The 17,759-nt window shown below is 40.0% G+C and overlaps 2 protein-coding genes across 4 annotated transcripts in view; one reads left to right on the forward strand and one right to left on the reverse strand.

The window, feature by feature from the left end:
• The window catches only part of MCC (MCC regulator of WNT signaling pathway), a 275,062-nt gene extending 270,303 nt beyond the window's left edge, over positions 1-4,759 (forward strand). For both annotated transcript variants that reach the window (XM_060093238.1, XM_060093239.1), the window contains 2 exons: positions 610-732; positions 2,205-4,759. In XM_060093238.1, coding sequence (XP_059949221.1) covers positions 610-732; positions 2,205-2,385 — 304 coding nt within the window. In that variant the 3' untranslated portion in view covers positions 2,386-4,759. The remainder of the gene's footprint in view (positions 1-609; positions 733-2,204) is intronic.
• Positions 4,760-10,166: 5,407 nt separating this feature from the next.
• Positions 10,167-17,759, reverse strand: part of DCP2 (decapping mRNA 2) — a 51,309-nt gene continuing 43,716 nt past the window's right edge. For both annotated transcript variants that reach the window (XM_060093241.1, XM_060093240.1), the window contains one exon: positions 10,167-16,372. In XM_060093241.1, the coding sequence (XP_059949224.1) occupies positions 16,209-16,372 (164 nt within the window). In that variant the 3' untranslated portion in view covers positions 10,167-16,208. The remainder of the gene's footprint in view (positions 16,373-17,759) is intronic.

Raw genomic sequence — 17,759 nt, forward strand, 5'->3', positions numbered from 1 at the left:
CGCGAATATAACTTCCGTACTTGAAATGTGATCAAGAACCTGCAAAATGATAAGAATACCAATTCTCCCTCTACCATGACCACACCTTTTTTTATTTTGCCTGGTAGGATTGTGTTGATTTCATTGAGAAGGGACTCATCCCAGGTAGGCACCCAGACCAGGTTTATACTCTTGGATCCCCGCATGGTTCAGGAGATGCTTAGCACACTTGGAAAAGAGCACAGAGACCAGAACAGGGGTTTGTGGTCAGACTGCACTCTGCTTGCTGAGCATCTGGTCCGCCCACAGCAAGAAGGAACTTCTCCGTGAGCTTAGTTTCCCCATCTGGAAGACGAGAAACAACTTCCTGTCCTGTTCCTTTGCAACACGCACTTAGATCTCTAAAGGGCCCTTATCATTAAAAGCAGACTCCAGCGGGCCTTCGAGACTGCAGTGGTGAGGTGTTCGGGCTCTGCAGAGGGGCGCTCTTGTGCTCTCTAGTGTCTCCCCTTTGGTCTGTACTCCTGCCTTTGGACTTGGCAGGCTAAGCCCTCCTCCTCTCTGCCAGGGCAGCAGCCATCTCCATTCTCTCACGTTACTCACAGCATGCTGCATCTCTCCTTGATACAGAGAAAAGAAGTTAAAGGCCAGAGTTCAAGAGTTGGTGAGTGCCTTGGAAAGACTCACCAAGAGCAGTGAAATCCGACACCAGCAATCAGCGGAGTTCGTTAATGACCTAAAGCGAGCCAACAGGTAAATTCTGGTTCCTAATCCACAGTAGTACTTGGACTCATACACCAGGGAGACCGTTTCCATAATTGCTGGAAATCAACTGTAGAGAACAGTGAATCCTCAGCTGTCTCCCTTAGAGCCTGACCTTCCCTAGGGTATTACTTCCCAGTGTTCCACAGAAACCTAGGAAATGCTCCATAAGGACACGTCCTTGGGTTGGTTGTGTCTGGGAGATGCAGCAGACTGTGGTCCCTTCCTAACACTTCATATAGGAAAGGTTCTGAGAAGTCATTCAGTTAAAAAAAAAAAAAAATCAGCCTATGTTTAAGCCAAGTTTTCCAAGCAAAATTGGCTACACAACTTTTTTTTTGAGCAGCATTCAGAAATCGGGGGGAACACGTTAGGGAGCATTGCTCTAAGACAGCAGCCTCGAACTTTTTGGGCTCGTGACCCCTGTAAAAAAGGACCTCAAAGAGTTTTGTTCTTAAAAATTGTCTTGATAAACTTCATTTGAGAAACTAAAACAAATTTTAAGTTTTTATTTATTTACAAAAAACCCCACAACTCACTACATATAATACAAATGGCATTTATTTTAAAAATTACTATTTTCCAAAAAATAATTAAGAGTGGCACTGTTTCTACAATTTTACAAATATCTTTAATGTTTGGTTTAATTTGGGACAGCTAGATTCTCACATCTGCTTCTCCAGGCAATATGTTGTTTTGAAACATACTGAGGAAACCCAGCTTCATGTACATCTGTAGTTAGAAAATAAAGGACCTCACAGATTTCCCTTGAGAGGGCTTTGGGAATACTGGGGGTTGGTTCTCACACTACACTTTGAGAACCTAACAGTATATGGAAGGGATCTGGGGTGCTGTTTTGGACCAGGGAGAGTATGGGGACTTTCCTAGCTCTGGGCTCAGCCCCTGCCCTCTTTCCCCAGAGGCCTGTGTCCTGTGTTTGGCTGGCAGCATTAGCTTATGGCCTGTGTGCTCTGAATCCCATCAGCCCAAAGCATAAAAGGAAACAGTTGGTGCCTCTGTCCTCATCCTAGGTGAGGTGACTTAGACTGCAGTGTGTGAGGAACTCTCTCCTACAACTGCCACTTGAGCATGCTGCAAGCAGCCATGGAACAGCAAGTAGATCCACTATTTGTATTTCCATGACAGATTTCTGGAGTTCAGCTACCTTTTCTGCTCATCTGTTTTGGATGTGGCCAGTCTGGATTGCTGGTTTAAACCCCTCCCAATACGTTAGCAACAAGCCTCTAGCAATCAGGCTGAATGAATCGTGGTTAAGTCAATACACGAGAGGCAGTGAGTGTTGAAATACTAACCACTTGATTTCAAATTCTTACTGAAGAGGCTGAGTGTCCTCTGTTTGGAGTGGTACTTACTGGACCAGGTTACCCAGTGGGCAGGACAGTGTGCATCTCAGTGCTACTTAGGATAAATCTTCATTCTCATTTCCTTCTGTTCCCACATAGCAACCTGGTGGCTGCCTATGAGAAAGCAAAGAAGAAGCATCAAAACAAACTGAAGAAGCTGGAGTCTCAGATGATGGCCATGGTGGAGAGACATGAGACCCAAGTGAGGATGCTCAAGCAAAGAATAGCTCTGCTGGAGGAGGAGAACTCAAGGCCTCACACCAATGAAACTTCACTTTAACTGGCACTCAGGCTCCACAGTTCTGTCCGTGGAGGCTAAAGTCTAGCAGGTCGCTGAGGAGAGAGGGGCCCCAGAGGACAGAGTAACCTGTTGGGAGAAGGAGAAAAGGGAAGGTTGGCAGGTAGGTCAGCACTTGGACAATGGAGTGCCCTGAACTCAGCCCTGGAGCCAGTGGCCCTGGGACGCGGTGTAGACTGTATCCAGAGGATCCTGCCCCTCCCCTCCTGGGCCATGGACAGCGTGGGAACCCCTGCTGTGTGTGCTGGCTCCACGGGTCTTGCTTCTGCTTTCAGCAATGGCTCTATCACTCTCCCACCTTTCTGTTCTGGAACTTGTGCATTGGTGGTATAATCCAGGCATCATCAGTTCCAAGATTTGCCATTCTTTTTTTCTCTTTTTGGTGGACAGCAGCCTTATCTCTGACATCCCTAATTTCTCCTCTTTCCTTCTCCTTCAGGGGAAAACTGCTGGCGGGGGGCAGGGGGTGCAGAGACAGTGCTCAGCATCTAGAACTGCTGCTTTGTTTATTGCAACCAGGCTTTGGCTTTCAAGTCCCAGGTATCAACATTTAAGACACAGGCTGTCACTCAGAGGTGTTCTGGGATGTCAAGCACAGGCAGATGGCACACAGGTGTTCCTTACTGTCCCAGATATGTTGAAGCTACAGGTAGAGCAGTTGGGTCTGAACAACTCTGTGTGGGAGAATGAGAACTTCCTTCACCTCTCACTGTGAAAGCAGGGCTGGGCAGGGAGCTCTCTTTAGACAGGTTTCCCCGTCCTGGTGGAGCCTTATTAACAGCCAAGGCTTGGAGCTGAGAGGATCCCGTTGATACGTGTAAGGGAACTAAACTGTTGTCAGGAGCAGAGACACATTAGTACTTTCCACCACCCCAGGGCACTACATAATTGCTGTTCTACACGAGTCAAAGCTCATCCACATGAACATGGAGTTAGCTCTGGACCTGCCTCTATTTCTCTAAGGGCAAGAGGCAGGATGCTGAGTAGATAATGTTTTGCAGGCTACACTCCTCCTCTTACAAAGGGCAGGGGGTGAGGGAAGGGTCGTTGAGGCCTCCTTTTATCCCCCCGAGACATGGTGATGGGTAGCATATGGTGTTTCAACAGGGGAAATTTCAAGCAAAATGCTGACGGGACTGGGCAGGAACAAAGTACCTGAATTCTTTCAGGAAGGTCTTCCGTTTTAAAATCAATTCTTCATCCCTTTTCTACTATAACCTTCCCTGTTGCACCTTCCACTTTTTTCAGTTCTTCTGTCGCTGCCGTACGCTGACTGATACATCTTAAAGGACCACTTGCCATTTATTCTGTAGCACCTGAAGACCCACCTGAAGTCACCTATGAGAAATATGCCCAGTGCCACAGTTCACTATGTTTTGCTTATGACCAGGTCACTGCATTCACTTCCCCGTGTCCATGAGCTGCTCTCAAAGGGCATGACACAAGTTCCTCAGCCTTCTGCACAATGGGGCAGGACACTCTAGCCACCACCTTGGAAGGCAGAGCAGTTCTATCCCAAAGCAACTACCCTTCTTTCTCAGGCCAGCAGTGAGGCTGCCCCGTATTTAAAAAAAATCAACTGGTACCAGTGTGAAAGGCCCAGCTTTTGGATGCTGTGAAAGTACCCACTGGCTTCTGTTTCTATAAAATTCAGGTAAATTTGTTTCCTTGGAATCAGGTAAACTTGGTTCTTGTGACATTGTCAATTTTTACTCTTCGGATAGTTTCATTTTTTTACAAGGAAAATGATATGGCTGAAACGTGTGTGCAAAAAAAGGTGTAACAGATGAAATCACGGTTTTCCCCATTTTTCCCACATGCCCAGGGAAAACGTCCTCCCTAAGCAAACCGGACTGTGCAAAGCGGGGAACCATTCACGGCTTTCTCTTGTGTGATTGAACAGGCATCAAAACAGATGGATGGTTTTCATTTTCACCAACACTAAAAAGTGTAGCTGATGCAGGACCTCTGTCTACCATTCTTGTTGCTCCAAGTGAAAATAGAACCTGCTCTTCTAGGGTCATGGAACTCCTCCAGACCTGGGAAGTCTCAGCTCCTACATTATGAGCCCCAGTATTACTGATCCTACTTGGCCTCATTTTGAGTTTATACTTCAGCATAATACTTTCAGATATATGGTGGTTGGGTGAAAACTATTTCCCTGGCAAAACTGTTACTTTTATAAATGCGTAGAATAAAAGCTATTAAATAGTTGACTACCTTTCCTTATATTTTTCACATACTCCCCTAAGACACAGTCCTTGTTGAAGGTGAACCTACGGGCACTTGGTTATTATGTTAATTGCAGGGCTTACTAAAACCGCATTGATTAAATAAATGATTACAGGTGCCTGGATCATTTTCTTTTTTTTATAACATGAATTTTTCTTTCTAAATAGGAGCTGGTTTATATTAACATCTCCATCAGAGGTAAACAGTGATCCTGATTATAACTTGTACAAGGTTAAAAATGTTCAGACTTTCATATGTTTGTTTTAATCCTCAGTGGTTAACCCTTTTAGGCAGTCACCTTCGCTGTTCAGAGTTGTCTCTGGTTCTTAGAGAAATAGGCATGAGAAGAAAGGACCCATTTCAAAGTTCCCTTGGAGTATAATTTCCCACTACTACACTGAGGCAAAACTCTCAAGTAAAAGAGACTTCTGTCTGTTGCTGGAGTGCCATCAACACGTGCACCTACCAACCGGATCTGATGTTCTGCCGAACCCCATGTGCACCAGCTACCAAAACTGCCATGGAATTGTAGGCGGTAAGATTCTCTTTTGAGATTTACACCAAAAGCTACTGATAATTATGTATCTTATGTGATCAGACAGTTGGGATTTATCACGTCCTCCCTACCTCACAGGTACACTAGATGTTGTATCATTGCCAATGCAGATAACTGACTGTTGCATATTCACTCTCATCTGCTGGCATGTCAGGTTTCTGAAGTTAATATCCATGCTGCCTGAAACTGGAATGGTAGAATAATAAAAAATTAAGTGGCAGTTAAACATAATTGCTTAATTCTCCTGTGAGATAATGCATACCTTACTAAGTCTTCCTCTGAGCCTACAGCAAGACTTTACAGGGACGTTCCCCTTCTCCAGGGAGGCAGTCCAAGTTAGAGCCAATGAGGCTTTCTTTTTAGGATGAGGATAGTAAAGATTTTACTAGTCTAAGAAAAACCTGAAATCACAGGAAAGTCTCCTAGTTCCCAGCTGCATATAGATTACATTATTTCAAGTGAAAAAAATGCCTCATAATTACCTGACCTGGGCTGGATTGCCTATGTAGATGGCATGAATGGTCTCCTATGGCCCACAGAAATTATCCTGCAATTATTTTTAATTCTATCAAATATCTTAAAGCTTTCAAGAGTTTGGGGTATCATGCTTGTGTTTTAAGTGAAGTAATGAGAAAGACTACAGAAGACACCCAAACTTTTATTATTAATGACTTCTGAAAGCCCTAAGCTTTTTCCATAAACTATTTGCAAATGCATAGCTGGGACTATGGCTCATCCATGAAACTAAACTCTCTATAAAGTGAAAAGATCATGTTCCCTAAGTTTACAGCTGCACCTATTTCCAGATGCAGAAAACAGCTTTTAATTAGACCGTTTTTAGAGCCCAAAGGGGGAGAGAGTTCTGATGACTGAAATTTCTGAATTGAATTTTAATTAGGGTGCACCCCATAGGGTTGCCAAGGATTTTGTGGGTGGGGAGGAAGCATACGTAACATTTTTGTTTTTCTGCACCACGTGACAGCTTGGTAAAACAACACTAAAAAATTCTGAAAAAAATCATATAGCAATTATTTTTTTTATTTCTCCAATGGAATAGCCTATTTGACAGGAAATGATACTGTTACCACCTTTCACCGAGGTTTGCTGGGCACTACTTTGCAGAGGCATCACTTGTTACAAAACACAAATTATGCCTTTGCTGCACACAATTCTTTTTTTTTTTTTTGCGGTATGCGGGCCTCTCACTGTTGTGGCCTCCCCCCGTTGCGGAGCACAGGCTCCGGACGCGCAGGCTCAGCGGCCATGGCTCACGGGGCCCAGCCGCTCCGCGGCATATGGGATCCTCCCAGACCGGGGCACGAACCCGTATCCCCTGCATCGGCAGGCGGACTCTCAACCACTTGCGCCACCAGGGAGGCCCTGCACACAATTCTTATTGAAGTCTATCAAAATCCTATTCTAGTTAACTGAAATCCTGTGTTCACATAGGCTGGGCTGAACCTGTCACCTTCTGAAGTTCCTACTTCACACACTTGAAGTTAACTTTCTAACTAACTAACTACACTTGTATTCACTCGGAGATGAATGGGGATGCCTTAGGCTGCCAAACACTAATTTTTCAGAATTGGCACCAGGATTATCAATTAATATAATGCTGGCTGTAGCCACCACAGCATCACTGAGCACTCAGTGGCTGTTAAAACATTAAGGAAGTGGAAAAGAATACAAGTTGAATAGCAGCTGTTCACGCATTCTCGTTTTTTTGCTAATTCCTTGTGTAGAGAAAAATAGTTTCGCATACCGACAACTATTTTCAGTGAAGGGTACATTGGATAAGTTGTCACATTGCATCTGAGTGAGATTTTGCCTAAGACCAAGACAAGAAATCCTTCTGGCCCAGTAATAGCAACTGCTACTGGATCGTCAAGGTCGCTACAAAATCACTTATTCACTAATCATCTGAAATTCTAGCTCAGCAGTACAGAGCAAGCTAGAAACAAAATTCCCTCATCCTGATGACCTGCTTAGTTATCCCAGCTCTACTGTTCACTTTTGCACTTTTTTGCAAATCAGATCCCCGTGGAAAATGTTCTGTTTGTAGAACTCATAGTATTCACTTATAGTGCTCATGTCAGGACAGCCATTCGGGAGCCCCTAATAATCTGCTTCTCTTTGAACCCAATGCAAAGATGATGAAACATGTCTACTTTTCTATGTCTAATCAGTTTTTAGACATTGTCAAGACTGACTGACTTTGCATGAGATTTCAGTTTCCTATTATTTGAAAATGTGCTACTTTTAAGCTGCTTGAATGTACAATGTACTGTCAGTTATTAAAGCACATGTGACTAAGTTTGCATTTGTCAGTATTGTTCTACTGTATTAAAGTCTCATTTTAAGGTTGCCCTTTAACACTGTACTATACCTTGTAATTTTTTCTTCATTTGTATGCTTTAAATGTTTCCAGATGCCTTTAGTTTTAGCTGCTGTAAAATAGCTTTGTGTTATTTGATATAGAATTGTTTAAAAAAAAACTCCATTTATTTATACAGAGACATTTATAATATTTTACAAACAATCTTATATTCTGAATAAATATTTCTAATTCCATAATGTGCTTTAACTGTATTCACTGAAGGATATGGCTGTCCTGTAATACTGTGTGTCTAACATTTAACGTCAAACATCGCAGGTGTCATAGTTACATCACGAGCCCTCATCAAAGCGGGAAACGACAAGACAGACTGTATTAGGTCAAAACGGCCAACAAACAAACAGCCAAAAGAAACCTCATTTATCGCCAATTTCTACTGGGCTACCTTTTCAGATTTGGTATGAATGCAGAGTTAGTTATGTATGGAAGGATCCGCATCTTTTTTCCTCTTTAAAAGTTACTAAAAGAGGGAGTATAACAATGAACTGGAAAGTCACCCACGCCTGTAAAGAAGGATGGGTGAGCAGCTCTGCAAGGCGTCTGATGGTGGTAGAGTATTACCGCAGTGTTGTCAGTTCTCATTATCAAAGCAAAGTACCTTTGACAGTAACAGCATAACACCTTGGTTACTCTTTCTTAAAATCTTAAATAAAACTTGCTGTCGTACAGCTGTGGTCTCTAGTAGAGAAGAATGTACTTCTCTGACCCCTGAGATCCAAGGACTGGCAAGCATTCTATTTAGAAAACCAGGCTCTAATACAAATTGAAGAAATGTTGGATTTTATGTATCTAATTAACTCACAATACAATCTTGCTTTAAAAATCAACAACCAAACCGTAAACTGAGATGGAGAATACATACCAGTTTTCATTTTTGCAGACACTCTACCCTTAATATTTCTTCCTATCATATAAACATACCTTTATCTCATACTTGTCATTTTTTTTTACTGGTCCAAAGAGATGCAGCCAAAATATGAGCAACTTGCAACCTACAACAAGTAGCAGTAGCAGAAGCCAGGTTAAGGTAGTAATTAAAACTGCCCAAGCAGCAAAATTTATTGATATTGCACTACAAAGAGTAAATTTAACATGATAATGTTTTTACAGAAAGCCAATATTTGATCAATCAACTGTAAAAATGTTTTAAAATACAAAGGAAACCTTCCATCATTCAAACCATATTTAAGATAGAAGGTTTCTCATTTCTCAAATGGTGTTATTTACATCAAAAGCTTTCAAAAAGAGCATAACTGTTAAGACACAGGACTTTGTTCATTTTCTCAGTGGAGAATACAGCTGGCATTTCTAGTCAACTTTGGAAGTGCAGTAATCCTGCAAACATTTAAACTCCTGATTCATAAACATGAGTCACTGGAAATCCTTTACTTATGATAGACACACTCAATGTAAGTGAAAAATCAATAGAAGTAAAATCCTTATCCTTTCATTAACACTGAGGGGAAAAGAGAAAACTATTCAGTCAGAATGTAATAAGCCCTGAAAACACAATAAGTAATACCACTCTAAAGGTTATCAATTCATTGAACTATAAGGTGCACCAACAAGGTTGATCTGGGGGTTCCTTTTCTGCTTTTCCTAAATGTTTGACAATCAAAACAAGCACCAAAAACTTCATTACTACCATAGACAAAATCACTCCAATGGTTTACTTACAGTCTTTCTCGAAACATTAAAATGCCCTAGAAGGTAAAGTAATAAAATGCTGCTATAATTAAGGTAAAAATTAAATGTTAGATCATTTTACATGAGACAAAAATTATTGCTGAATAAAGTTTACAAACCTATTTAGTTATCACATTTTTTTTTTTTTTTTTTTTGCGGTATGCGGGCCTCTCACTGTTGTGGCCTCCCCCGTTGCGGAGCACAGGCTCCGGACGCGCAGGCTCAGCGGCCATGGCTCACGGGCCCAGCCGCTCCGCGGCATGTGGGATCCTCCCAGACCGGGGCACGAACCCGTATCCCCTGCATCGGCAGGCGGACTCTCAACCACTTGCGCCACCAGGGAGGCCCTAGTTATCACATTTAAAGTTCAGTTTTCTCAAGTGAAATATCATGTTTTAGCAAAACCATTTCATCAATTTTTTTCTACCAGATTTTGTCAGTCCATGACTCAGCATAAATATCTTCACCTTTTTCAGACTAAAACCTACCCCCAAGAAAACTGTTTTAAGACTACGTATGTTCCATGAACATTACCTAGTCTCCACAGCATCAAAGACACTTCAAATCTTGTTTTGGAAATAGGCGGGAAATATAAAGAAATCAATTCTTATTCCCTTTCCCATCCAAACTAAACTGTATGCCCTTATTTTGATGGTCACTTTAGTTAACACATGAACCATAATTCCATTTGATTAATCATTTTATTCTGAAATAAGACTTTTAAATTTTCATTAACCAAGCAAAATTAAAAATCTGAGTTGTATGAATCAATACTTAGCAAAGACAAATTTTTTATAAAGTATTAAGCTAATAGGCAAACTTCAAAAACAATTAGAAAAAATATGTATATGGTGTGTGTATATATATATACACAAATATATGTATATGCAAAATAGTTCATGGTTTTATTTTCCTTCCCTATTTATTACTGAAGAAAAACAGTTTATAATATTTATAAAATGGAAGTCAGGTTACCTGTCTCCTGTCCTAATTTTGAAATGAAATTAGCAAAAAAGTAAAATTAAAGAATCAGTTCTTTGGGCTCTCGCATTTGAAATTAAAAGGTACTTGTGCAAGATCCAAACACAAACCTAAAATGACCACCAGAGACAACAGTGCCCTAGGACAGTAGTGAAATGCACAAAGAAACTCTGCAGATAGGTCTTTTGTGCTTTTCTATCAGTGCATATCATATGTGTTAAGACATGAAGAGTACGGCTACTCATTTGTTCCAAAAGTATTCAGTATTAACACATCTAACCAAACTGCTGAGGAATAGTTACTACCTTTCTCAATTTCATTCACAGTTGAGAACCTTTGCTTCCATTTCCTGCCATCCACAATCTATTCCTAAATATCACAAAAGCATAGTAAGCGAAGATATCATTTTACAAAGATCTAGCTAATATCTTAAAGCTTAAGAAATGACTAACAATGAAGATTTGTGCCAAAAATGTTTCACACCATCGTTTGCAGCTATAGATTGTTTTAGAAACTCAGATTCAATTCATTGTAAGTACACTAAAATGTTACATCCTACATCAAAAAGTCCACAACCTAAGAATGTTAACTAAGACCACCTCTCAAAGACCAGCAGAATACTGCCCATTTTGCCCTAGAACTACACAGAAGTTTCCTTTGTTCCCAAACCAATGTGACAGCTACCTGCATGAGAGACTAAAATAAAACAGCACAGGCATCCACAGCCCTCCTAACTGCTCATGGCCCAACGGTCAAAGTTAAGATGCAATCACTGCTTGTAAATTCCCACAGGGGCAGATTCACCATAGGGATGCATCACAAGAAGAAAAAAAAAAAAAAAAGATTCTTCTACCAAAAGAAAAAAAAAGACACGGGGTGGGCACTGGGAGGGGGGAAGTAGGGGCAGGGTACAGGTGGCATGGGGCAGACTCAATGGCCGCTTCCTGATCAGTCACCCCAGAAAAGGGATTAAGAAACAACAGGTCTTCAAACAGCACTCACTGGACAGAGGCCAATAACCAAAAGAACACCCAAACACCAAAAAAGCATCAAGTATATGTTCAGGGCCTTATTCTTCCACTGGACTGAAGGATTAAAGGCTACTAACAGGAGGGTCCATGCAAAACAAAGTTACAAACATAGGCAGTTGACTTCTGCATTCAATCCCTTTCCCAGAGCACACTTGACCAGCACTACACAGCTAATGCAACCTTGTTAAGGTTAATTCCTCTAAGATTGTGCTTTCAAGCTACCATAGCTAGACCATGCCCTCTGCTAACAACAGAAGACCCAAGACAAATGAAATCTCTTTACTGGTGATTTCATAAGGAACCCAGATTAAAGAGTAAATTATGAACATTTTCTCAAGATAAAACTTTCCTAATTTATCGTAGTTTCTTGTTTACACTTCTCTGTACCTTATGTTAAAGTCTGAGCAACAAAGCCAGTGGAAGCCAACCCTTCAAGTCCACTCCCAGGCAGGGGAGGTAGCTTTACTCTGTTCCCTAGCTACAGACCACCAATTCAGTAATAAATACTGTCTGCAACAGGAAACTAGACGGAAAGGATCACTATTCAGGACAAAGGTATGGCTACCATGTGAAGTGACTATTACACACAGCTGACTATGGCTGTGTGTACTCTGGGTTGTGTTCTGTAAGAAAGCCGTGTACTTCTAATCAGCATAGGAAGGACCAGACTCCCGAACGTGGATCATTAAAGTGAGAAAAATTACGTTAGATTTACTGGATTGCTTGGCAACCATACTTAGAAAAAATTATACCCAGAGCCAGAAAACGCTTGGTAATGGCCACATATATTAGACTCTGCTTGGGCTAGACAATGATCACATTTCTAGCCTCGTGCATCATACAGCACTCAATAATTGATTTTATCTTCTAAAATTTCTTCTTCATGCTTTCTTTGCCCAGCAACTATAGCTATCTTCTTCCTTCAGGGCACTTTTATTCTATAATAATAAACCTATCATATTTTTGAAACTGCAATCCAGAGCTCTACTTTGAAAGCATGGGACAGAGCCTACACTGTCCATCTGCAATCTGCCATCTTTATGACAGAGGAGTACAAACTTCAAGAGCAACGCAATTCTAAGAAGAAAAAGATGCTGAGAAAGCCCATCATAATCTCATTTTTAGAATTCTTGGCAACTATACAAATGTATCTTAAAGTCTAAGGACAGAATACAAAATAAGGAACTCTAGGCTTTACCAAATGATCAGGAATAAAATTTAACAAAACTGTTACTAACACCCATTTATCTACAGACAGGTACTTACAGGGTATTGATACCTTCAGATGGAACAAGACTTTGTCCTGCTCACCATTAATCTAAAGTTACAGTGACATGTGAGCCCCCTTCCCCAGGCTAGAAAATATCCAAGTCAGAATTGCTAGGTAACACTTATTTTTCTTCAATTAGAAAAATGTTAACAAATCTGACCTTTTAACTATGATTAATATGCGAAGAAAATACTGCCTCAGGGAATACAAAGACTCAATAGATGTCAATCAAAACAAAATCTCTGAGTGGGTGGAGGGAGGTCCACTGGTACAAAAATAAAGATAAAAAGCCAAGAGATGTCATCAGAGTAAGAAAAATAACTCGGCAAAAAGTCTAATTTTTTAACTGACTTTGCTCCTTACTGTTCAAGTTAACTGTTGCAAGCAAACAAAAAAAAGGTGATGGAATACGTATGAAATGTTTTTAATTTTTTTAATGCACACATGCAGTCAGACCTGAACTTTTCTAAAGACTACCACAATGTATTAAGTTTTATAGAAAAATTTAATCCTGTGGAAGGATGCTATTCACTTAGATTTGAGGAGTTTTTTTTTTATATTAACATACAAATTACTAAAGACTTAAAAGACAAAATACCAACCCAATCTCATAGCATAAAATTAATTTTGCTATACATCTTCATCATCTGTACTTACTAATTGATACGTAATAGAAAAATAAGGATATCCATATTCAAAGCAGCAAGCAGTGACCACCATTCCTTTACAGCACAGGAAACTCACCTTTATATATAACCATGAAAATCCAACTTAATTTTCAAACATCTTCATTTAAATTTCACCCATGCTAAAAGAGTTCTATTAGGTTCTCAGACTTACCCAAATGCTCATGTCTCAGGAGAGCATCACTGTTTGTAATCCTAAAACCATTCATTTGCTATTTCTGAACAAAAATTTGTGAAAGCATGTAAACCATACCCCTATCTTCTGGATTACAATGGTTAAGTACAAAAACAATTCATTGAACATCTTACAAATTACTACAGTTACACATAAAAGCACCTAAGAAATTTAAAAAAATAAAAGATTCACAGTGCACTGAACCTTGGAACATATAAGGCTGGAACATAAGAACACTGAAAAAGCGGATTGAAAAGACCTGTTCTCTCAAAGACATAAAACATAATGAAGCCAACCCTTTTCTCATCTAGCTTCTTAAAACGCAGCACACAGAAGTAAAGTACTGCATATTCAGCACTCTCCTTCATCACTTGATTTCTTCAAACCATGCTAAAATTTCTCAATCGAGAAAGCTAGTTCTATGCTAAGCATGGCCTTTCTCAAGGTAACCTGAACACTGAGAAACTTAATACACAGGTTTGAGGGAATAAGTATAGCAGAAGTACATAAAACATGTACATCCAACTTATACATTTTCTGCATAGTTAAGTCACATCACACACATAAACTTTAAATCGCATCTTTTAACATTTTTTTAAATCTCAAACTGTCAAGAGAGCTAAAAGCCTCAGGTTACCAAAGTTCCACTCCAACAACACCCTTATTTTGTTCCACCCACAGTGCATTAAATGAAGCAGCACAACAGCAATAATATTTAACCATAGTTAAACTACCATTATCGAAAAGAGATAATCTGTTGGTTCTTGAAAAGGCTCAACACCATTGGAGGCCATACTTCTGGTAACTAATCTCTTCTGCTTTAGTATCGAGAGCTGAAAGTTCCAACTTGAGGCACCAGAAAGACTGACCAAAGCACTCACTTAAAAAGGGAAAAGCCCTAAAAAATCACTAAAAATTAAACAGTTTCCAGATGGCAGTATATGAGTGAAAATGATTTACCTGCCAGGCAAACAGTTTTTACTGTTTCTGTTCATAATTTAACAGAAATCTGGAATGCTGGGACCAACTAAAAATACGGCTCAAGGAAACCCAAGCAAAGCAGCTGTATTTTTGGAAAGAACAATTAAGAGCTTCCTAATGCAATCATATAATGCATTTTTAAAAGGTTACAGAAGGATTCACAAATTTGTCACATTAAAAGACGCAGGACTGTGAATAACCTAATTCTAAACACTCTGCTATAACTGAATTATCCTGCTTAGCACCAGGAGGGTGACACTTGTATTAATAAATAGAATTTCTTCTTTAAAATCAAGCCATTGAAAAGCTAAAGCAAATTAATACCAAGTGAACTCCTTACAATAGCACTTCTTTTGAAAGTCCCACCGGGTTAAATAGAACCCCTATTAAATAGACTATCTATACAGAATAAAGATTTCTACAATAAAATTTACAAGCAGAGATATATTTTGTGGATACCACATGTAAAAAAGATTTTTAAAACCAACATGACAGAAGCACATGCACGCATATGCTCACACTCTCCCCCCAACCCCCAAAGAAACACCTTCAATGAGGTTAGAAGCAGCCCAAACACTAAAGCCCCTTAAAGCCCTGGTGATTGTCCTCAATTATATAGCTAAAATCCTTCTTTAAATGGGCACTGCCATCCTTATTTGGATTTAAGAATCCTAAAGGAGCAAAATACATTCCTAGGAGTGAATTACACATGTTACTTCCATGTTCTGATCCTCCCCTAGTGAAATGCTTTATCTGTACTTGGGTAAACTACATACCCTTCCCTTTGGCTCCATCATCTAGGGGCTTCATGCTAATAAAAGTGTGTCAGTCTCTGCTACTACTGCAAATTGGAACCTAATATACCATCAGTTTCCAAAGATGAACACTGAGATGCAATGTAAAACCTAATAATGTCAGTATTCCATACATATTTATACAACTTAATACAGAATAAAGTTTCACAAGAACAAAATCATCATATGATACTAAAGGGCTGGCAACAGGATGGTGCAGATGTGACCAAAGCAGTTTCGGGGTCCCAGCCCCCGTGTTCTCTCCCCACTACCCTCTCTCCACGGTCTCCCAGGTTCACTGACTGCACACAGCACAATTTCAAATTAGAGCATCAACTCCCCGCCCCACCAACTCAATCCCTCTCCAGGCTGAGGACTTTGTCCTTTAATGAAGTGCTGAGAGTTCATTTTGAACATGAACATTATATAGCAGATGCTGACTCTAAATAAAACCTTAACAAAACTCCTAGCAGAGGAGGATTAGAAAACCTAAGTGTTTAGAAGCAGAGATAGGCACAAAATGCCACCAAAGCAGATGACCTGCAATCTTGACTTCTGTGACATTTCAGCTCTTGTATTCATTTAATAATTGTGTATTTTAAGTTTCTTTTAAAATTTTCAAAATAAGGAAACTAGTAGTATCAATACAATCACTGTAATGGGTTGATGGAGCATTCCCATTAACTTAGCTATTAGTGATGACTCAAATACTATTTTCTTGACCAGAATACAAAATAAAAACCATAATCACACAGAAAAAAATGCCCTCATAAAAAGCAATTTAAATTCATTAGCCAAACACTGAAAAGGTACATATGTATAAAAAGTTATAACTGCATTTACAGTGCAAATTCATGTTTCTTTCTACTTTCTCTTCTGCACATAGAACATCTCTTCAGAAACAACATTGCCTCCCTGCATTTCTTTAAAACACCTGAGAAAGGTAAGGCTCAAAGAGACACCCACTCAAATGCAACAAGTCTCTGATCTTGAGACTTCCACAACACATTTGTTGCTATCAAAGGTCCAAGATTTTCATTATAGCATTATGGTCAAACTTGAAACTCAAAAAGGCTCTGGATGAAAAGGGGAACTTGCAACGTCCATTACATGCCACAGACTGGCCCTCGGCATGTTCTAGCAACTGGTCTTCACCGGAGCAAGGTAAGTCATATACAGCATCTGCTTAAAAAACAAAATAAATAAGCTCAGTAACTTAGTAAGAAATCAAATCCTGCCCTTCACCTTTTGTTATAAAGAAATTCATGTGCAGTATATATTCATCTCCCCACACTCTAAATCTAACCTAAGTAGAACCACCAAAATATCTTCCTTTCCCTTAACTGGTACTCAAGTGAATTTCTAATCTATTATTGCTTATTCCAAACAAACATTCAAAATCTTAATCTCAGCCTTTATGTTAAGACCCTTAATATTCACCTGCTTTCAAAAATGGGCATACCTAGGGACTTCCCTGGTGGTGCAGTGGTTAAGAATCCGCCTGCCAATGCAGGGGATACGGGTTCGAGCCCTGGTCCAGGAAAATCCCACATGCCACGGAGCAACTAAGCCCATGCGCCACAACTACTGAGCCTGCGCTCTAGAGCCTGTGAGCCACAACTACTGAGCCCACGTGCCACAACTACTGAAGCCAGTGCACCTAGAGCTTATGCTCCACAACGAGAAGCCACTGCAATGAGAAACACGTGCACTGCAATGAAGAGTAGCCCCTGCTCGCCGCAACTAGAGAAAGCCCGTGTGCAGCAATGAAGACCCAACACAGCCAAAAATAAATAAATAAATATTTTTTAAAATGGGCATACCTTTGTTTACCACCTATATTTGTATTTTGTGCCAACATAAGGGGAGCTTCTTGACAGAGATCAACATGTAAACATTATAAAGATTATAATTACAATGTAAGATCTGTAAAGATTCCAATTCTAGAAAAATAAAGCTGGAGGTTATCAAATCTTCAGGGTGTATGTCAACCTAAAGAAAAATCCAAATTTTCAAAATCATAGTACAACAGAACTCCAACTTATTGGGGCTTTCCCCCCCCCCTTAAAGTAGAACAGGGACCTGGACCAGGAAAGTAGGTTTGGAACAGACACCGAAAGGTTGAGGCAGAAATAAAGTCTGATATGAGGTTTCCCAGGATAAGAACACTTTTATACTTCCTTCTCAAGACAACTCAAAATTTTATATATCTGAATCATGCCCAACTAAGTTGGATATACATTATAGTGTGCCTTCTTTAATGTTCCTAAACATATGGCTTTTTAAAGATTTTGTGAAATAATTGATTTCTGAAGTTACATTACTTCAACTATCAGCCTATCATGCCCACACCACCTAAGGTGGCCAGAAAAGTCCAACTAAGAGGAATTCTATCCCCATAACTTAATGATAGTTCCAACTTCTTCTTACACTTAATTTTCCAAAACAGGGTTAAAGGATCTCTCTCTCTCGCTTTCTTCTTGGCTGTGCTGCAGGCATGTGTGATCTTAGTTCCCCAACCAAGGATCGAACCCACATTCCCTGCATTGGAAGCACGGAGTCTTAACCA

This window comes from Mesoplodon densirostris, chromosome 3 (assembly GCF_025265405.1).
Source record: "Mesoplodon densirostris isolate mMesDen1 chromosome 3, mMesDen1 primary haplotype, whole genome shotgun sequence".
In the NCBI taxonomy this organism is placed as follows: domain Eukaryota; kingdom Metazoa; phylum Chordata; class Mammalia; order Artiodactyla; family Ziphiidae; genus Mesoplodon; species Mesoplodon densirostris.